The 21657-nt window shown below is 45.0% G+C and overlaps 3 protein-coding genes across 3 annotated transcripts in view; all 3 read left to right on the forward strand.

The window, feature by feature from the left end:
• Positions 1–200: 200 nt before the first annotated feature.
• Positions 201–12446, forward strand: CSUI_003001 (protein kinase). Its single transcript, XM_068063199.1, has 5 exons — positions 201–6885; positions 7311–7378; positions 8180–8284; positions 8870–8997; positions 9702–12446. Exons 1-5 carry the CDS (start codon positions 2625–2627, stop codon positions 9721–9723), a joined length of 4584 nt encoding a protein of 1527 aa, XP_067924825.1. The 5' UTR covers positions 201–2624; the 3' UTR covers positions 9724–12446.
• Positions 12447–14450: 2004 nt separating this feature from the next.
• On the forward strand, positions 14451–17296 carry CSUI_003002 (uncharacterized protein). Its single transcript, XM_068063200.1, has one exon. It carries the CDS (start codon positions 15916–15918, stop codon positions 16138–16140), a length of 225 nt encoding a protein of 74 aa, XP_067924826.1. The 5' UTR covers positions 14451–15915; the 3' UTR covers positions 16141–17296.
• Positions 17297–17408: 112 nt separating this feature from the next.
• Positions 17409–21657, forward strand: part of CSUI_003003 (uncharacterized protein) — a 4582-nt gene continuing 333 nt past the window's right edge. Inside the window, exon 1 of the mRNA XM_068063201.1 lies at positions 17409–21657. This exon is cut by the window's right edge and continues 333 nt beyond it. Coding sequence (XP_067924827.1) covers positions 17619–21320 — 3702 coding nt within the window. The 5' untranslated portion in view covers positions 17409–17618 and the 3' untranslated portion in view covers positions 21321–21657.

The following is a 21657-nucleotide window of genomic DNA, read 5'->3' on the forward strand; positions in this document are numbered from 1 at the left end:
AGAGACTTGGTCTAAACGCTACTGAGAAGCCTGTCATCACGGTGTGTACGTACACCCCGAATGAGACTGGTAAGTTCAGCGAGCTACTCCTCCCTAATTCGACCTCTCACTGATGCTAGGACATCCCAACCGCCGACTTTTTTTTTCATCCGTTGCATGCGTTTTTCTTTTTTTTTTTCTTTTTCTTCTTCAGCCTGTCAGCTGTTTTGTTTTTTTGTTTGAGGGGAGACTCCTTGCAAGGCGTCTGTTTTGCTTTTCTTTTCCTTTTCTTTCTTTTCGTTTCTCTCCTTTCTGCTCTCGTATACAACGACTGCTCTTTCAGTTCTCGGCAAGTCAAGCAGATAGAGAAGGACAGAAGAGTTGTTTGACTGCTTGGACTCCTCCTCCTCCTCCTCTCCCTACTAAGCGGGAGTGTGACTGAGCTTCTAAGAGAGGAAGAACTTCGCTGACATCTCTTATTTTTGTGTCTATGAAAAGTCTTCTCTTCTACACAGAGAGCTCCTCCCTCCTCTTCGACAGCATACATTCCTGACGGGTCTCTGGATGAAAGAATGAGGCATAAAGGAAAGAGAGAAAGAATTCTGCAGCCTTTTTGACATCTCAAAAGTACGATCTCTCATGAGGTTCGAAGAAGCCCTTCTACATATCTAGATGAAGTCATTCATTCTCTCCCCTTGCTCCTCGCCAAAAAAGCCCCGGCAACTTCCTTTCTTGGCCTCTTCAAGAAAGTCGCTGACTGTACTTTCCTTCTCTTTCTTCTTTCATACTCGATACTTGAAGGTGGTGTTTCTTGAGAAGGAAAGTCTGTCTTTTCTTTCCCTTTGGTGTTTCTTTCTATTCGGACCACTCTTGAGAAAAAGACGAATTTGTTATGGTGTTCAAGCGTATGCGCCTCGAGTGTTTCACTTTTTGATTCATGAGTGATTTGACTCTCCATAAGAAAAGACACCTTTTTCTCTCTCTCTTTTCGGTTCACTCGTCCGAATGTAGTTGAGAAAGGTCAAGGGGCTTTTGAAGGGGGGGGGGGTGACCCGAGTCTTTCTTCCCTACCAAGCAGCTACTCTATTTCCACATCCGTCGTGATCTTTTCATATCACGGATGCGTTTGATTTGTAAAGAACGCTTCATATTCACGGCCTAAAGACATCCTGCGTGGTCCTCGTTCTTTCGTCTTCTCTTTCTTTGTTGGTAGTTAGTTGCCTTCTCTTTGGGAAGCCGACCTCGCTCTTACCTTAGGCAGATCTCAGGAGCAGGGCGGCTCTGAGTATGATGCCGTTCTGATGGATGAAGAAGAATCACGTTCTCCTGTGGATTTTTTTTTCAGCTAGCCACCACGTTATTTGGTGAAGGTCCAGGTGTATGAGGTGCGGGATCACTTCTTGTCGTTGCTAAGAGCTTCATGGACGTCAAGTGTCGGATGCAGACGTGAACTCATGGAGTATCGGTGTATGCAGAATTTCCAGGGGTCGGGCTGTATATGTGAATATCGTGAGGTGTACTCACGTCCTTCTCAGCCAACGATGTGAATTTGGAGGCGAAGTCACAACGTGGATGTACACTTGGACTCGCGGAGTGTCTTTGCACTTGGACTCGCCGGGTGTATGTACACTTGAACTCACAGGGTGTAGGTGTACTTGAACTCATGAGGTGTATGTACACCTGAACTCATGAGGTGTATGTACACCAGATCTTTGCTTTAATGCGGTAAGCCGTTTAGGTGTAGCCTCGTTTCTAGTTTTGAGTGGCACACGATGGAGAGGAGGAAGTGGTGCATTTCCTTTCTTCTTTTCTCTTTCTCTTTTTCCCTCCGTACATGTCATTGCTCGGATTTTTGAACGGAAGCGGAATCGAGAAGAATGAGCCTCCTTCGTGTCGCGTTGATGAACGGTGGTCAGCATCTCACCCAGTTTTCCACCTTCTCATCTTTCTTTGTTACTTTTCTTCTTTCGTTATGTTTCTATCCTTCCTGACACACGTTGTCTATACTCTTGCCTAAACCTTCATCTTTCTCAGCTCCCAAAAGAAACCCATTGAAGTGACATTGAGAGAGTGTAACCAGGGTCACCTTCTCTTTTTCCCCCATTTTTCTTTCTCCCTCCTCTTCCTTCCTCCCTTTTTTTCTCCGTTTTTCTTCCTTTGCTCTCTTGCGATCTGCGCTGTCCCTTCTGTTTCTTCTCATTCGTCTCTTACGTACCTTTCGTCATAGGCTCTCTTCAAGAGGCCCAACTGCCTGCGTGGTTTACCGTAATCTGGACCGCCAGTCATCTCTCTCTCCCTTCCTTCTTTGTTTGCTTCTTTTACTCTCTCTCTGTCTTTCGATCGCGAAGCACCCGGGACACGTTCCCCTCCTAGGTGAGGTTTACTGTCAATCGTAGCCCCGGTCTGTCGAAAGACTCTGTCTGAATGAGCCTTCACTGTTCGTTTCTTCTGAAAGCTTGTAGATGAACATCTTTGATCACTGTTTGAATTGGGGCAATAGACGGGGAAGAAAATTCTTCGTTTTTCTTCTTCTTCTTCTTGTTCTCCCCCCCTCATAGTTCCTCGGGCAGGATTGTCATTGGGTTTCGATCTGAAGTCAAGATAGCCATTCTCCCTCGTTACCCCCCCTCCCCCGTATAGCAACTATGGAGTGGGACTTTATCAGCTCGCAAGAAGCTTCCATACCTGAAGCCTTTCTGCACGATACAACTTCTCCCTCTGGATCTTTTTCTTCTTCTTCTTCCTCTCCTCCTCTTCCTCCTTCGTCGCTTTCTGCTTTTCATCAGCATCCTGTATCTCCTTCAGTCTCCTCTTCGTCATTCGTTCCATCTTCCTTGCCACATCCTTTAGAGGACTTCTCACTAGGCTTCTCACCCTCTTCTTCTTCTTCGTTGCATGCGCCTTTCTCTACGCAGACGTGCTGTTGTAGGGGGGGGTGTCCGGCTGAGTTCTCTTTTCTTCATCTTCCTTTAAGTCGACCGAGAAAGTTCACGACAGATGAGGCGCAAGGGGAGACTAGAAGACAAGAGCAGCAGAAAGAAGAAGGACAACAAGAGAAAGACAGAGATGCCATTCATCATATTTCAAGTTTCTCCCCTACTCACGACAATAGACAACGGATAGACGAGAGAGAAGGGTACGAGCAAAAGCCAGTCCAAGGTGAAGATCTTCCTCCTTCTTCTTTTTCCTTTTCTCCTCCCTTCCCAACGTCGGCTTCTTCTACTCGAAAGAAAGATGGAGAAGAAGAAACAGAACAGGCTAAACAGGGGGAAAGAGGAGAGGAGAACAACGAGAGCAAGGTGCCCTTCCACTCTTCTTCTTTCTCTCTTTCACATATCCCTTGTCCTTTCACATGCCTCGCACCACCTCCTCCTCCATCTTCTTCCTCCTCTTCAACACGCGTTCGCCGAGGTAGAAAAGAACGAGGAGCAGAGGAGGCTGGAGGCCGTGCTTCTTCTCTCCATCATAAGGGCGGGGTGATGGATCTTTCTTCGTCTCCTATGTCTATCGAACAGCCTCAGTTCCATTCTCAATCCTGGGGTTGCTCGTCGTCTTCGGATCGTCTTTATTCTCCGTCTTCCTCTTCATCTTCTTCTTCTTCCTCTTCTTCTTTTCTCCTTGGTATGAAAGAAGTCTTCACAGATCAGCGCCAAGTCCAGCACTCTTCTGTCCTCTCAAATGTCTCTGCGCCTACACCGACTTTGAGTAGTTATGGAGAGTGGTATAATTCCCGGCAGTCTCTGTCTCCTGGTAGACGATCTCATGGCGCGAGGGAAGAAAGACCAGAGAGAACAAGAGGGGGGGGAGAAGAAGAAGAACAACAACAACAACGACAGCATCAGCAAGAGACACTTGAGACAAGTATATCTTGCGATTTACGTCATGTAGACTCCCCTTCTGGTCTTCATTGGAAGACGAGGAACTTGTATGAAATGCGCAGAGATAGTCGACATGTTGTCCCTCCTTCTTCTTCTTCTTCGTCTTCTTCACGGGATGAAGAAGTCGTAGAACGACAGCAAGAGATAGATGGAGATGGGAAGTTAAGAGAAGAGGAAGAAGAGAATGCTTCATCTTCATATCATCGCCATAGTTGTTCTCGTCACTTAGGTTTCTCTCAGCCGCATGAACATCCTCGGCCTTCATCTTCAAAAGAAAAACTTCTATGGATCGAGTCGTCTTCCTCTTCCGCCACAACTACATTGTCATGTAGTGGGTGCACCACCATGACGGCACCCCCCCCCCTGCATGCAGTAGTCCACCGTCCTTGTATAGGCCGCCGAAGAAGAAGCATGAGCCGTCCTCGAGGGAGATTAAGCGGCAAGAAGAGAGTTATCGATGTCTCTGGGATGCCTGTCATGCTCTTTAAAGGCCTCTATTTCGGTCGAGTCGTTCATAGAGGGTTCAGCAATACAGTCTGCTTATGTGAATGGAAGAGACCTATTGATCTACGGAATCTCCCTTTGAGTGTCTCGTATATAAGCCGAAATCATCTCCTTCAACCTAGTCTTATATGGGGAAAGGAGGAAGAGAAGGAAGACAAGCCTCTCTTGTCCTCTTCTTCGTTTTCTTCCGATCGACAAGGAAAGAGAGGACAGGAAGAGAGAAGAAGAAGCTCGTCTAGTATCGAAAGAGATCCTACACGAAGAGATCTCCCCTGGAAGAAGTCGATCATAAAAGAGGATGAAAGAGCAGCAAAGCAAGAAGAAGACATGCGGGAAGAGATAGAAGGGATGATATCATCTTCAAATCACTTCTCGGACCGTAAAGATACCCATGATAGTAGGCAAAAAGAGAGCCATGTAAACCTTGAGAGAGAAAGTCTACCAGGGTCAGGTCATTTTCGTTCACTTCATGAGAAGAAGTCGACCTGTTCTCCAGAGGGAGAAGAAGATGTTTGTATGGAGGAAAGAGAAGAAGAGGAAAAAGAACAAGACGGGGCAACTAAGAGCCTAAACCGTCACAGTAGTAGTAGTAGGAGACGTGGGAGTGGTGGTATGACAGGTGAGATGTCTTCGGGTGTATGTACAGCTGGGATCCCCCCTACTCCTGGGAGTCCTTTCGAGAAGAAGTCTTTTGCCCATTCTGACCTGCAAGATGAAGAAGAACAAGATCAAGATCAAGAAGAGGAAGAAGAAGAAGAGGAGGTTTCTCGTGTAGATGAGAATATCAAACGTCTCGTTGTGAAGGTTACACATAAGGAGAGATTGACAAGTTCTATCGAGTTGCTCCGTGCTCGGCATGAAGTCATTCTTCTGCAAGAATTGAATCATCCAAATGTCTTGCCTCTTCTATTAGCTGGAGAAGATGAGAGAGAAATGTTCATGTTTTTCGATTGCGCTGCATGCGGAGATCTCTATAATATCACCAAGATGAAGAGCTTCGACGAGAAGATTGCGAGATATCTCTGCGAGCAGGTTCTACGGGCTTTACAATATATCCACCACAAGGGAATTATCCACTGTGATATAAAACCTCATAATCTTCTCGTCTTTCCTCCCAAGCCTCTTCGTCGCAAACGTTCTTCTCATCCTCTTGGTGTGTCTCTTGAAGAACCTCTTTCTTCGTCTTCTTCCTCTTGTCCTTCTTCTCCAAGAAGAAGAAGAGACACACGTCAAAATGATGGAGAGGACCATGGAGGAGCTTCTGATCTTCTTCTGCTCTCCGATCTGAAAGAAAAGAAAGTCTGTAAGAAGGAGAGTGTCTCTTCTCCTCATGCTATGGTGACTCCTACACAGCGACATCTGACTCTCCAAGAAGAAGAAGAAAGAAGATACCACGACAAGATTCTTGAGGAGGAAGACAGGGGACAAGCCCCGGAGGGGAGAAGAAAAAGAAGAGGCGAGAATAAGGGGGGGGAGGAAAGAAGAGAAAGAGAAGAAAGAGAAGAAGAAAAAGAAGAAAAAGGTAAAACAAACAAAATGATCTCTCCTAGTTGTTTCAGTCATACAGCAGATAAAGCTTTAGATGAGCATTCCCTCTTCTCTGAGGAAGCCACTGGTAAACCTTCCGCCTACTATCCGGCGAGGCCTTCTTCTATCTCCCTTCTCTCTTCTTCTCCTCCTCACCCGGGACCTTCTTCTTCTTCTTCGTCTTCTTCTTCTTCATGTTCGTCGGCTTCTCTACCTCCTGTGACTCAGGCTGGTCTTTATTTAGGAAAGAAGGAAGGAGAAGGAAATCGAAGTAGCGGGGGTGTGGCTGGCGATACAGGCCCCGTGGTGGCGAGTGCAGGGGTGATAGGAGAGAAAGATGAAGAAGATCATCTCCTGCACAGCGGAGCATCGAAGCAAGGGGATGCTCATGTTCCTATTGGAGACGAGACAACACGAGATGTCTCCATGTTGGTGGAGATCCAAGAAGATGAAGAAGAGGAGGAAGATTTCAACCGTAGTGAAAAGAATCCATCGAGAAGAAGACAGCAACAAGAAGGAGAAGGGGGATGTCATGCGGGGGTGTCGAACTGTTGTGATGGCGATGAGAGAGAAGGAAGAAGAAGAATAGACGAAAGAGATGACAAAGAACAGGGCGGGAGCCCCAGATATTCAAACGAAGAAAAGGTTTACGTAGAAGGAGACGTGAGTAGTAAGGGGATGCTCTGCGAAGAAGGAGAAGAAGTAGAGAGACGGGGAAGTCCAGGGTCCTTATGGAGAAAAGAAGACGACGAAAGGAAAGAAGGCAAAGGAGAAGACGGAGAAGACGAAGAAAGGAGACAAAGGATTCCTACGGAAAAGAGAGAGGACGGGGAGAACAAGAAGGATAAGATGAAGAATGAAGAGACTGCTATAAGTTGCTCTCCTCCTCTTCTGCATCGAGCGGGAAGTCGAAGTAATGGAATCGCCCAGGTGTCTATACAGCTCGATAAAGTGGTTGTCAAGGTCTGTGACTTTGGATTAGCTCAGCATTATACACGTAAGCAACTCTCAAATAGGACAGGGGGGGGACTGGGAAGAGGGTGATATCTCTGATCAGTCGTCTGCCTAACTAGCTTCCTCTCCGACAAGAAGACATTTCTCTTCATTCTCCCTGTATCTAATTAGGTATGATGATTATGGAGGAGGTATGTAGATGTATATATGTATGAAAACGTATATCCGTATGTAGAAAGATATATGTATGCATCTTCTGTGTATGTATGAAGCTATGTATATGTATGAAGATGAATAGATGTATGAAAGCGTATGTCTGGACTTGTATCTATGCATATACTATACATGTATGCCTATGTATGTATGTGTGTATGAATATGTGTATCTGTATGTGCATGCATGCATGCATGTGAACTTGGAGTTCTATCTTTTCGTCAGTTGTCTTTATTTTCGTGTGTTTTTCTACAGAGGGGCAGTTGATCGTTTGTGATGAGCTGCGAGGAAGTCATGGCTATCTCGCGCCTGAGCTCCTCCAGGTATAAAAGAAGAAGAAGAAAAAGACACCTCGATCTCCTCTCTGCAAGGACATTGAGAAGCTTTTCTCTTCATGTTGATCTACCTACACCGATATACTTATCGAATTGTATCTATGGATCTATCTATGTGTATATCTCTCACACTAGCACGTAGTAAGAGTCACTATCTATCGTGATCTCTATGTATATAGATGTAGATATCTGTATGTGTAGCATGCTGAAGGGGAGATAAAGTTCACGTGACTTCCTCAGTCTCCATCTGTCTAGTATCCTGTCTGCAAATCAATCTCGGTGAGCCTGTTGGCCTTCCCTAGTCTATTGATGAAATCTTGTATTCTTGGGACGGGATCTCTATTCCATTTATCTATCTAGTTTCAAGCTATCTATTAATCTCTATTCAGCTAGCGATCCCTGGCACTTTTTACTTTCCTTCTTTCTCTCTCTCTCTCTTGTATACATCTGTCTTTACATGGGTATTCGCTTGTGCGTATAGACGTATCTGTGTGATATATCTATATGTATATCTCTATGTATACCACCTTGTCTCTCTATAACTTCGTGCGTGTTCTATTCCTTTCCTTCTTTATTCTTCTTCTTCTTCGTGAGTTTTATCGGCTCTCTTCGTTCATTCCGTCTTTTCTTTACTATCCAATCCATCGCTACTGTCATTCTCTTCTTTCTTGTCTCATGTCCTCTTGGATCAAAGGACAGCAGGACTTACACTTCTTCATCTCTCTAACTTTCATCTTTCCTTCCTTTGTCTTCTGCCTCTGTTTCGGGTGTATCTCCTCACACTATCAGAGAGAGCCATACGATGAGAAGATCGATCTCTGGGCCTTAGGCGTGATCGTCTATACATTGATAGGGGGCTATGAGCCCTTCTACCCTCCTAGCGATTGCCTTTCGGTAAGATGAAGAATTCATATAGAACATGTTTCTTCCCTCTCTCTCAATCTCTCTCTTTCTCTCTTTCTTGCATGCATGAGAGTAAAGCAGCTTATGCATTAATCAATTACTCAGTATCAGAAACACGTTGTAGATATTCATCCTCTGTGGGAGAAGAGGAAAGAAAGGAGAGATGAGAGAGATTCTCGCACATGTCTTTCAATCTCTTAGGTGATACCCCTGCAAGACGTGAGCGAATGAACGAAGACTGAGCGATGGAGAGTATCTCTTCGTTTTCGTCCCTTGTCTCTGTTTTGGTGTATAAGACCCCTAGGTCTTCTCTTCCCTTCTTCGCTCTCCACGATACACAGACATAAGATCAGGAGGAGAAAGAAAGAAAGAAAGACAAGATGATCGTCGGTTTAAGAAAGAGACAGGCAGTTGCGAGGAAATCGTAACGTGATGTAACTGGGTAGGTGTGAAGAGAAGAAAGAATATGAAGCATAGAAGAGGAAGAATACGGGAGATTCTTTGTGTCTTTCTTCTTGTCTATTTGCCTCATCCCTTGTGTTTCTTCTTCTCGCTGTCCGCTTTTTTCTTTTCTAGGCTGACTTAGAGTTCGATGAGAGGTATTGGGGCTGTGTATCTCAGGAAGCGAAGGATTTTATCTCCAGGCTTCTTACAAGAGATGCTAGCAGTCGCATGAGCGCTGATCTCGCCTTAGCTCATCCCTGGTATGCCCACCTAGACGCTTCTCTCTTTCTATCTCTCCTTTCTTTCTCTTTCTATCTCTCCTTCCTTCCGTCCTTCCTTCATCCAGCCTATCTATCCATCGGTGGATCTTTCGGTCTAACTATCTATCCATCTATCCATCCATTTTTCTTCTTTCTCCTTTGATAGAGTCTTCTTTTTCTTCTTCATCTTGTGAGCTTTCTGTCTAGATAGAGAATAAATGCCTAGATCATTCCTCCTTGTTTTGGATCCCTTGGATTGAAATATCTCCGTGTTCCTCTTCACCCTTGACCATACATATCTGTGTATGTGTGCATGCATGCATGCACGTCTATGTACATGTCGCTTTTTGTATGTGAGATGTGGCGTGCTTTCTAGATGCTTTCTCTATCTACACATGTATATAGAGGTGTCTATGTGTATAGTGCATGTTTCCTCATTCATATAGGTTCAAGTTCATCTGCATATGGACACCTCCGTCTCTATCTATCCTATAGTTTAGGTCCCCTGCTATCCATGGAGAATTTGCTTGTCTCCATACTTTTGTCTTTATAGCGACTAGGGACAGAGTGTGTACTATTGCAGTTGTCTTAGTCAGTCACAGTAGATCGTCGTCTTTCTCAGATCGTTTAATTTCTACTTCTATGCTTATCTTTTGTGGATATGATATAGATGGTTTTTTTTCTTCTTTCTGTCCCTCTTGCAGGATTACCAACCATAAGACATAGAGAGAGTTTCCTAAGTCTAACGAGAGATGTTTCTTCTTCTTCTTTGTCTTCCTCATTTTCTCTTCCTCTCCAGTCATTCTCTCATTAAAATACGTCAACACAAACGGGCAAAAGAAAAAGAAAGAATGAAAGATACATACAGACGAGAGCCTTCTCTCCAGGCACACATTCTCATTCTTTCTTTCCGTGTCCCGTGAGGCACCTAACAAAGAATCTTTCTCTTCTCTTCTTCATCTGCCCGGCCACTCGAACCTTCTCGACCATTTTCCTCTCCCTGCCTTTGTAACTTGATCTCCTCATGCATCTGTCTATCTATCAATCATGAATCTGTCTATCTTTAACTATCTACCTACGTTCAATCGATCTATTTATACGTTTGACCTTAATCTATTGAGCTACGTATCTGTCTTTAATCTATCTCTCTATCTGTCTTTAATCTATCTATGTATCTCTAGTCTGTCTCTGTTGAATCTACGTATCTGTCTGTCTTCGTTTTCTTTCACACTGCCATTTCCTTCGCCTCAATAGGCAGGAGTAGTTTCAGTGGGAATGGCTGTGCGTATCTTTAGGCCGGGCTTTCTTTTGTCATGGCCGTCATATCAGTTTTAGGAAAGCAAATGTTAAAGAGCTCGATTGTATGAAAAAAAGAGACGCCTAAAAGAAGCAAAGTGCGCATACACCGAAGACGAGATCGGAGCTATACCACTCCTGTCAGAATTCCTCGTTTTGCTCTATCTCCTGCATGCATGCGCTTCCTTTCTTTTCTTCCTTGCCCTTCTCTTGGTCTCGTCTCATCTCGCACTGATGTGATAGACCCTTCACTGTTCATAGAGAAAGTCTTCTCAACATGCCTCCTGATCTGTCTTTCTTTTCAAACCAATTCAAGCTCTCTGCATTGGGCGTTACCTCTCAGGTGCTCTCCCGTGACTTGTTGATCCCCATCCTATACTCTGTATGTGTACACATGGATCACCTAGTATGTCCATATATGGATAAGTATGTATGTACATACATAGGGAGACGTTTACGCGTTCTCTTGGAACAGAGTGATAGTGTCGATAGAACAGCGTCCGAGACTGGGGGCTCTGTGGATTTCTCACGTGCTGCCCATCCCTTAGCATACGCCTTCCAGAAAAGAGACCTCTCTCTTCTTATCTTTTTCTTTCTTTCCTGTCTCTCTTGTTTTCTTTCTTTGACTTCTCGATGGTTTCGTCCCTTGCGCTATCGTGGAGAGAGAAGAAGACGAGAAGATGTATATGTATTTATGCATGTATCAGTACACGGATGTCTTGGAGAAACTTGTAGTGGTGAGTCTAGACACCGAGAAGAAGTAGGATTCCAGCCTTTCTTTCTTTCTAGGAAGAATGAGAGGTGCTTTTAAGTCTTTTTTTCTCTTTCTCTTCAAGTAAAGAAGATCTCCCTCCTGATCAGAAACAGCGAGCTTCCTTGTCGTTCAAGCAGAGAGAAGCCTCCTCTATGGTGCTTTTCAAGGCTTCTCGTATGTGTTAAAGTCTCTCTGGAAAAGAAAGAAGGAAGAGGAGAATAGCACCACATTTCAATCTGCCGTTTTCTCTCACCTTTTCATTAAGCAAGAATAAGGGGGATGCGTGTATAAGGAGAAGTCGTCGGGTGTATATACACCTCAGATCGAGTGTTGTTGGAGAACAAGACTGCTACGGTGTACATACATCTAAGAGGAAAGAGATAGAAGACTTTCTGTCACCACCGAGCAATAGAAAAGAAGAAAAGCCACCAGAGAGTGTAGTCTATTTTATAGACGACAGGTTGTTTCTCTAGGAGGAAGATCAGTTTTTCTTCCTTTGCTTTTCTCTTCTCTTGGCTAATGCTTAGGGTCACCTGGAATTATCACCGTCACTCCTCAACTTGTTTTGTCTATTCTATTTTTGGACTGGAGAGTGAAGTGGTTGTTTTTTGCATGCATTGTTTGATAGCATGCATTCCTTTTCGTTTGATCTTTCGTTCATTTCTATGAGTGAGAGATTAGACTGCTAGCAATCACGGCTGTATGTACACTTCAGAGTGATGATTCCTTTCAGTAAAGTAAGAGAGGATGACCTCTAGATACCTAGGCTGCTCTCTCTTGTATAGGTGTGTGTGACTAGAAAGATAAGAAAAGAAAAGGACAGATCGATGCCAGGGTTTTCTCGTTACTTAATCTCTTTTTCCTCTATGGCTATGTGTAAAGGAGTCGTAGACATCGTTGTATATGGATGTCTCTACATATACGTTAGGTATATCATCTCGTCTACGTATACCCATGCCTTCACACAGGGTGTCTTTCGTTTGTGCCTATAGCTCTGTTTTAGCCTCGTTTCTTGGAGGGTTTTCTAGGGGTCTCTCTTCTCATCATGCAGCAAGGGCTCTGAGAGAAGTTTTGACTATAGCAAACATCTTTCTTCTTTACGTCTGTCCCTATCTCTTTTTCTCACTCTTCTATATGCCCTCTTGGTCGTCTGATTCAAGTTTTTTCTTCTTCTTTCTCCATCTCCGGTAATGCTACGTAGTGAGGACTTGAAGGGTGTAGATAGGTATTATCTATCTCTATACACACCACGTATGTGGGGACATGGGGTAGGGAGATAGTGAGGTGTCTCTAAACATCTCCTCTTGATTTCTTTGTGGATAGGACGTTGGTTCGCGGATGGCATGCAGTTGGGTTTTCCATTTTTCGTTCCTCGTAAGTTTCGTAGGGTTTTTCCATAGACCACGAGCTTGCCGAGCCTTCTGGTTTATCTTCATGAGGAGGCAGCGAGCTAATTTTTTCTTTTCTACGTGACTTCCCGAAGTTCGACGGAGAAGCTGAAGGCGTGATGGAGGTGATGCTAGCCGTGTGGTATGGTTGCTTAGCAACCTGCCTGCCGACGCACCTGCCATTTCGAGTGTATGTACAGCAGGAGACTTGAGATGGATTCTTTTGATGACAGCAGTAAAGTAGTAGTGATAGTAGTCATCATGTCGAGATCATCTAGAGATGAATGTGAAGATAATTAACGGCACAGATCTTGTAGAGATGCACCGAGTATATACAAATGAAGGATGCTCATCTCCGAGAAACTACGGCTCGCGCCAGTAAAGGTCTAAGAATGAGGAGAGAAAGAAATAGCGGAGAACGGGAATAGTATGATCTGGCTACACACCGGGCGTTTACGATATGACGTCGGAAGGGTTGGCGAGCGAGTATGTTAGAAAACGCTTCTCTCTCCCTTTCTCTGGAGTTCCTACTACGGGCTATTACTGTGAATGAGCCTGCCGTGAAAATAGGACACGAGGAGAAGACTTTCTGAATGAAAGCTGTTTGCTTTTTCCCTCTATTCTATCTGCGGAATGCTGCTGTGTATAATACCTCACTAGAACCGGGAAGTTCTCTTGCGCCTTCTGCTTTGGGTCAGGCGCCGATATTATTTGTGAGGCGCGCCTTTGATCAATTTCGTACACCCGCTACAGTGAGTGTATTTAAGGAAGGATCCAAGAACAGGAAAGTTTTACAGTTTGACCTGCTGGACGAGGCAGAGAGCTTCTCGGTTCTCTCTCTCTCTTTCCGTCAATCAGGAGGAGGCTATCACACTCTACTTGAGATGAGATGGTCAGGTACTATCTCCTATCACACGTCCCAAGGCTGCCGTCCGACGAGGCGAGTCTTGTGCTCTTCTCAATCAAAGAAGAAGGATGATCGTCTCTTCATGATGTTTGAAATCATGAATATGACCTCGTCCATGCTAAGTACTATATTGCTACCGTAGTATCTATCACCAGGATCATCACACCGCTGCTCTATCACGAGTCCGTAGAATTCAAGGAGCTCCCAGCATGAATTTCTCTTGTCAGTAGGAAGAGAAGTAGTCACGAATCTGTCACGCAGATAAGAGTCGACGGTGTCGGCGAGAAGATCCGTAACCAGTCGAGTAGTAGATGTTGGCTGCATGAAGACATAACTTCTCTTCTCCCCATTTCCGTAGAACGGAAACGAAGAACTGTCGTTTTCTTTTCGCTGCTTTGGTAAGTTAACTTTCCTTCTATCTATCATCTCTCTTTTCTCCTGGTCTCAAACGCAAAGAAGACCACCCACCCCCAACATTTGCATTCTCCACACGGCGCCACCACACTCCGTGGAGAAGGCTTTTGAGAGACCATACCACTTCCTATGGTTTAAGACAAGCCTCTAAAGATAAGAAAAAGAAAGATTGACACGGGAGTTGATGGCCTGGCTCATTCCACTCATTCAAGTCTCTTCTCCCGTCCATTCATTCATGAATTCTCTTCACCGTGTCGCCGCTCCGTCATAGTAGTAGTAGTGGTAGTAGTATCAGCAAGCGGGGGTGGTGGCGGTGATGAGCCTGTGGTGTGTGTGTGTGTCGGTCAGGAGTCACACAGGCGGGCGTGATGTGCCGTGTGTGCTGTAGAGAGAAAGTTGAGGATGATGGGGATGATTGAATGATGCTGGCGCGCCTGCTAGGTATCTCTTGTTTCTCAGATGAATCCATCATGACGTCTCATCATCTTTCTTATTGAAGAGAGGGAGATGGATTATTATTGCTTGATGAATGGTGGCAACGATGACTTGGCGAGTCACCGGTGTGCAGAAACGGCGATAGTCGTCGTGGTCGTGTGAGCGAGCGCGTCTTGCTTCTTGTGCTCCTTCGTCTTGCTGCTGCTTGTCTTCAAGTGTATGTACACCTCAATTGAGGATCAAGCGGTTGACGAGTACCACGAGAAGGAGGAGGAGTAGGTCGGGGGGGCCTTTGCGGAAAAAAGCAACTTTTTCCTTCTTTTTCTATACTTTTTCTCCATCTCAAGTTCTCTTCTTGTCCTTTTCATTCATGTCTTTCTTCCCGTTCCTCTCTTTTCGACTTTTTCTGGACCTGAACTCATCCGAGCACCCAACCTCCTCCCTCTGGTCATGAGGCCCTCCTTCGTCTTGCTGTGAAAAGAAGACTCAATCTCTCATCACTCGCTCACTAACTCGCTCGTCGTCCTCTCAAATTTTGGTTTCCTCGTCGTGTTCTTCCTTTAGTTTTCTGTCCATTGCCACCACAACGAGTTTTTTCCCCTTTACCAAAGATAGTCTTTTCATCTCGTCTATCTTTCCTTCAATCAGATAGTCAAAACCCTCCGTACCGCCCCTTAGCCATCGTTTGTTTTTGTCTCTCGCTCTCCCTCTCCCTTTCTCGGCGCATCCATCATCTATCTCACCATGGGGTTCCTTCTCCTTTTCATTCACTAGGCTCCATCTCTACCTATCCGTCTACCTTTCATGGCTGTTCTCAATCATTCTAACTTTCTCTTTTGATCGACCTCAAGAACTTTCCTCCTTATTTCCCTGTTTCATCACATCTAGCCCCTTGATGCTTACCTATCATCAGGTTGTCTGGAGTGTTTCTTTCTTCCCTCGTAGGTAGGACTCTCCTTTCTTCATTGCGTTTCTCCCCGTCTTTCTCATTCTCCACCATGGCGGTTGTCATAAGACAGGCGAAAAGAGATTTCTCCTAACTGTCAATACATCAAACAACAAGCACGCATATCCATCAATCTGTCTATTTATCTATCTATCTGTCATCTATATATCCATCTCTCTCTCTCTTAAGCTTTCGTTATAAGTTTTCTAGCATCTTGTGTGCGTGTGTCTGTGTGAATGGAGAGATTGACTGGCTGATTGAGAGATAGACGAAGGATAGATAGATGGATAGACAGCATGAGATGTTCTTCTCTCTTTCGTGAGTGAAGTCTTCTAGAGCTTTGCTTCCATTTTGTTCTACTTCCACTATGTGGCTGTAGAACGGGTTGCTCTTTCGTAGATGAGGTATCCTGTAGAGAGAGAGAGAGAGAGAGATACACAGATAGATAGGAGGTATCTCTTCTTTTCGCAGGGCGGAGAAAGAGACAGAGAGGGAGATAGAAGGAAAGGAGAAAGAGATGAGAAGTAGAGAGGCGGGGAGCTACATAGACAGGTAGATAGATAACTAGATAGAGGGATTTCTTCGTTTCCGAAGACAAGAAAAAGAACGGCGAGGATAGTACAAGGAGGAGGCGAAGGAGAGGCAGTACGTGTGAAGATGATTGCTTCAATAGAAGAAAAGGAGAACAAGCTTGGCTCTCTCCTATACGTTCTTTTCCTTTTCAGGAAGATATAAATAGGGGAGAAGAACATGCATTCTTTAGCTTGATCGGCCATGAATGTTTCTATCTTTAGGCTTTGAGAGATCTTTCTTCTTCCTCTTCGCTTCTTCCATAGATGCAGAAAAATCATCTCATGCACGTCTTTTCTTAAGTGGGAGAAGTCTCTTCTTCTTCTTCTTTGGTCGGAGTGTCTCAACATACATGCCGGAGAAGAAGAAAGAAAGAGAAGGAAGGAAGGAGAGGGAGAGAGAGAGGGAGAGTCTTGATCTCTCGTTTCCGTAGCCTTGTCTATGTGTATGTACGGGTCTGTGAAGAACCAGGAAGATTCTCGCAGTCTCTTTCTTTCTTTCATTATCTAATCTTTTTAGGAGGGAGTCAAATGCCTTTTTCTTCTTCTCCTCCTCTCTTTGTTTTCATTCGGACTCCTATAGAAGGAGTCCAGTCTTCTTTCTTTTCGTGATTTGAACGAAGGAGACAAGAAGGGAGCTAACGGCAAAAGCTCCTGGTCTTCTCTTCTCTCGCTCTCTCTCCTTGTTTGAGAGAAGATCGATCGCAGGATAATTGAAGAAGCGAAGCGCAGATGGTTGGAGGTGTGTGGCTCATGATGGTACAGTCTTAAGGACAAAGAAAGAAAGAAAGAAGTTTTTTCTTCTGACGGGACAGAGGCCGGGGTGTATGCATGCATGGATGTATGTGGTGATTTGAAGTTCCTTCCCCCCTAGTACGCGTGTGGTCGACTTGTGAATAGAGAGATAAATAGAGAGAGAGAGACAGCGAGAGAGAGATGTTTCTTAGCGTGGAGAGGGGAGAAGAAGAAGGGTGGGCTTTTATGTATAGATTGGAGAGTCTCTAGAAAGGAAGTAAGGAGCTAGGTTACATTCTTGCCTGAGAGCAGCTGGTTTCTAAGGTTAACTACATTCCATAGTCATCTAAAGGTATGTGACGTTTCTCTCTTCTTCTCCCTACCTGTCTATAGACTTTTGAGATGTCTTTACATGGTCTTACATGTATATATGTATAGAGAGCTAGGTAGAAGCCCTATTCGAGGTTCTTTCTTCTACGGTCTGTGTACAGACAGACATACGTCTATACCAGCTGTAGTATATGTGTATGCAGGGAGGTAGCCGTCTATAGAGATAGAGGGAGAGAGGCAGGGAGGATCAGGGTCTAGTGTATAGAGAGAGAGACTCTCTCTTGGAATTACCGCCCGGAGATAGATGCGAAGGAATGCTCTGTTTCTATCGTGGAGAGAGAAAGTGAGCTGAAAGAGAAAGAAAAGCAACGGGCGTGCAGAGGGAGTAGCCAGAAGCGAAGTTGCTCTCTGTCTTGGCACTGAAGAGAGATCTATCAAGAGAATGAAAGACTCTTCTTTACATACCCAAGAAGTAGAGAATGTATACGGCCGTCGAAGTGGAGAGAGAGACGAAGACGAGGAGCTGGACGCGGGGGAGGGAAAAAGCGGGAGGGGGAGAATAAGAGAGAAAGGAGAAGAAGATAGAGACCTCTTGAGAAGAAAGGAATGTTTCATTGAGTGCAGTAAGAAGGAGAACCGCAAGGAAGAGATCAATGAAAAAGAAGAAAGATCTAGAGAATCTGATTCTTCCTCATCTTTCTTCTTCTTTCCCCGTTTCTCTTCTTCTTCTTTCCTTCTCCAAGGAAAGAAGGAACATCTTGAGAACAAGGAGAAAGAGGCCTTAGCAGCACGCGGCGTCGACCCATCTTTCTCTTCTTCATCTTTTCCCCTCCTTCCTCCTGAGGGGATGAAGAGGAAGGAGACACGCGCAGAAAATAATCAACTTTTTCTTCGGACGTCCGGACCTTTCAACTCCTCCTGTCTCATCTCTGCATCTAGTTTCTCAGGGGATCAAAGAACGAAAGCGGAGGAGGAGAAAGAAAAAGAAGGACAGCGACAGGAAGAGACACCCCTCTCATCATCTGCTCTCCCTTGTTCTGCCTTCTCGCCTTTCTGTAGGGGAGAGAGACAAGAAAGACAGGAGAAACAAGAACAGAAAGGCCTGCCAAAGGGGGTGGTTGAGATTGCAAGAGAGCTCTTACCACATTCTTCTTATAGGGATCTAGAGCAGCAGCAGGAGGAGGAGAAAGAAAAAGACAAGAAGAAGAAGACGTGTATGGAGGAAGAAGAAGAGAATGAAGTAGGAGAAAGTCGTGCCTCTTCATTGTCTTGTCTTTCTCTATCGACCACCCATGAGAAGGAGGAGAAGTGTCTTGGCATGTATTGTCACACCGTTGAAAGATCTAAGGAAGACGATAGTCTTTCTTTCTTCGTATCCCCTCCTCCGGGGATGCTTTCTTCGCCTCTTCAAGAAACAAAGGACTTTTCTTCTTCTTCTTCATTCTCACCTCTCTTATCTCCCGATCTCAAAGGTTCTCTCATCTGTGATGGATCGCGGAGAAAACAGACAAGAAAGCTCTTCTCCTTCTTCTCGTCTTCCCTTTCCTCTTCTGGTGTATGTACAGTGAATGGAGTACTCGAGGAGGATGCCGGGAGGGCAAGAGGAGGGTCTGGAGAACAAGAAGCGCAGAGGGGAGAACAAGGAGGAAGACATGAAAGACAGAGAGGGGAAGAAGAAGAGGCAAGAATGAACGCATGCTCTCTCTTTCAGGATTCGAGCTTTCCTTCTATGTTGTTCCTCCGCTCATCAAAGAGAAAGAACGGCGAAAGAGAAGACTCTATCAAAGAAATGGAGAGAGCGGGTGAGGAGGGGAGAGACAATTCAAGTGATCTTTTTCCACCTCTCTTCCCTTTTCCCTTTTCTTCTTTCAAGCTACGAAATTCCTCTGAAGAAGATGCTGAGAATGTGAAAGGAGGACAAGAAGAAGGACGTGGAGAGCTAGCAGCAGGGGACACCGAGAAAGATAAAGAAGAAGATACCGATCATCTTCATCTGTCTTCTTCTTCTTTGTCTTCCTCTTCTTCTTGTTCTCCTCCTCTTAATATAAGGACGCCTATTCTTTCTCAACCACAGAGAGACGCTTTGCCCGTTCCTCCCTCTTCACTCTCTCTTTATTCTTTCTTACATACACAGCAGAAAAGTGAAATGACAAGCATCGAGGGAGACAGTCGTTATGTAAATCCTCCCCAGATGGCTAATACGAGTTGTTCTTCTTCTCCTCTTCCTTCTTCTTCTTCTACTGTTCAGGTAACTCCTTCTCTTGGTGAGAAGAATGGAGTGTATCATTCATATTCATCCTTCTACGACAGCGGACAAGAAGAAGAAGAGCATTCTCACGTGTCTCTTGCAGGCAGGCCTCAGTTGCTGTCTTCTTCAGCTTCCTTGTTCTCTCTTCTCCCTCCTTCTTCTCCTTGTGTCGGTTCGAGAGGAAGAGGAGGAGGAGGTAAAGAGAGAAGAGATCGTTATCAAGAGAGTCTCGATACTCAAGGGTCACATGCAAGGACTTTGTATCGAGACGACGACCGCATGCAGCTGAGGAGAAGAATAGCTACTTACCATGAGGAGAACACGACAATTGACGGACGTTTCTCTTCAAAGGATGATGTTTATAGAGGGAGAACAGAAGCAGAAGTAGACGCAGAAGGAATAGAAGAAGGAAAGGAAGATTCTAGGAAGAAGCCCGAGAGTTGTTTCTCGCGAGCCGGCGTTCTCAATAGTAGGTGTGAAAAGGAGGATGAAGAAGAGGAGAAGAAGAAGAGAAAGAAGAAAGATGACATGCCTGTAGAAGAAGAAGAAGGAAAGCAGAAATCTCATGAAGAGAATGCAAATCTCCTATTTGTCCGGCACAAGACAGCTAAGGTCTCTTTTTCTCCAGATCTTGTCTTTGAATCAGAGAGTGTCTTGGAGAGAGGCGACCACCAGCAAGATAGAAAGACTGACAAGGAGGAGGAGGAAGAAGAAGAAGAGTTTGATGTCTTGAAGATGAAGAAGATACTAATAAAGAGAAAGAAGAAGAAGACGTTTTCAACGGGGGAAAGTCTTCCCACGACGGCATACGAAGAGATGGCGACTACATCTTGTTGTTTCTGCGAGTGTCATGAATCAGCTGATACCGAAGAAGATGAAAAGAGAGAAGAAGTCGCAGCCCGAGAAGAAGAAGGAGAAGGGGGCGTCGTCTCACACAGGTGTCTATCTGAGAAAGAAAGAAGAGCATCGGTTTCAAAAGAGGGCGATAGATCCACGACGACGACGACTACTACTACTACCATAGAGGGAGGGAGAGAACAAGGAGCGAGTCAGGTAGGCGTAAGAGGAGTCATTTTAGCAGAGAGAAGTGTCGATACAGCATCTAGGTTGAGTATCGATGAAGAGGAGGAGGCGGAGGAGGGGATCAGGGGGGAAGAACAAGGGAAGAAGAAGAACACGACGACGTCGACTGTGAAAGAGGGGGAAAGAGAGAAACACGTGATTAAGATCATAAATAGAAAGAAAAGAAGTTACGGTGCGACAGATAGCAGTGGTCATAGTGATAGGAGATCTTCTTCTTCATGCTATGGAATACCACAGAGAGAAGCAAAGGAAGGAAGAAGAAAGATAGAAAAAATTCTACGAAGAGGAGAGAGAGGCGCCATGAAGATGATGACGGGAGGTGGAGGTTGTGGCGATGTGGCGAATAAAGAAGGAAGCAGCGCCCCTGCTAAAGAGGAGGAGGAAGAAGAAGAACGAGAGAAAGAAGAAGAGGAACAACAAGACCAAGAGAGTAAGACGGGGAGGAGAGGAGAAAGGAGAGAGAAAGAGACTGAAGGAATGCTGAGAAAGAAGAGAGGAGGAGGAGAAGACGAAGAGATAGAAGAGATAGTGACAAGAGCCCCGAAGAAGGAGCAAGAAGGAGAGAAACTGCAGATTCTTGACAAGAAGCTTGTAATAAAGAATCGAGTAGAAAGGAGAGGTGATGGTGGAGAAGATGGAGAAGAAAAGAAGATGGCGCAAGGAGGTAAAAAAGAGAAAGAAGAGAAGAACGCCAGCAAGAAAGAAGAAGATCCTCCTCATCTTCATCTTTCCAAGGAAAGGACGTTTAGTATGCTGGCACGTCGACAGAATAAACGGGGTTTGATAGGAGGAGGGGGGAGAATAGGAGAGACCATCAGTGAGAAAGAAGAGACAGAAGAAGACCGAAAAGGAGAAAGAAAAGAAGCAAGGAAGGTCGGTTGCCATGGACGTCACGTAAGGAATGTATGCGGAGATCCCGTGTCCTCGTCATTCTCTTCTTCTTCTTCTTCTGCCCCTTGTCCTTGGAATGAAGAAGAAACGATAGGTGCAGTTAAAAGGGCTCTTGGAGGATATATACACCAAGTAAGAAGAAGCAAAACAAGAAGAGAAAAAATTCAAACAGTCAGGCATCATAGGAGACATGTTTATTCTGTTGAACGCACTGCACTTCGTGCTTACAAGCTTCACACCTCCATGGAGACGCCGATCCTCTATCTGCATGAGAATATCTACCTATCGTCTACCTCTCTGTCTACCCACGTACGTCTATGTATGTAGGTACGTCTGTATGGAGGTGTCTGTGCGTATGTCTCTTTGTCTCGATGTGATTCTCCTCTCGTCTCTCCTCTGTTTTTCTTTCTGTCTCCCTGTGTGTGTCAGAATTTTCTATCTGTCTGTCTTGAATGGCAACTCCTACGAGTTTNNTGGAGGATGGATTCACTGTAGGCTTCACACGAGGCAACTACGGAGCAGGTCGATTCAATGGATACGTCCACTTATGCTATGCTTCTTCTTCTTCTTCGAGGAAGAACCATCCTCGCTCTCTTGTCTCTTCTTCTTCGTCTCTTTCCACTACTACTGTTCTTCTTCCTCCTCCTACCGACACTTCTTCTTC

The sequence above is a fragment of the Cystoisospora suis genome (genome assembly GCF_002600585.1).
Source record: "Cystoisospora suis strain Wien I chromosome Unknown contig_1267, whole genome shotgun sequence".
In the NCBI taxonomy this organism is placed as follows: domain Eukaryota; phylum Apicomplexa; class Conoidasida; order Eucoccidiorida; family Sarcocystidae; genus Cystoisospora; species Cystoisospora suis.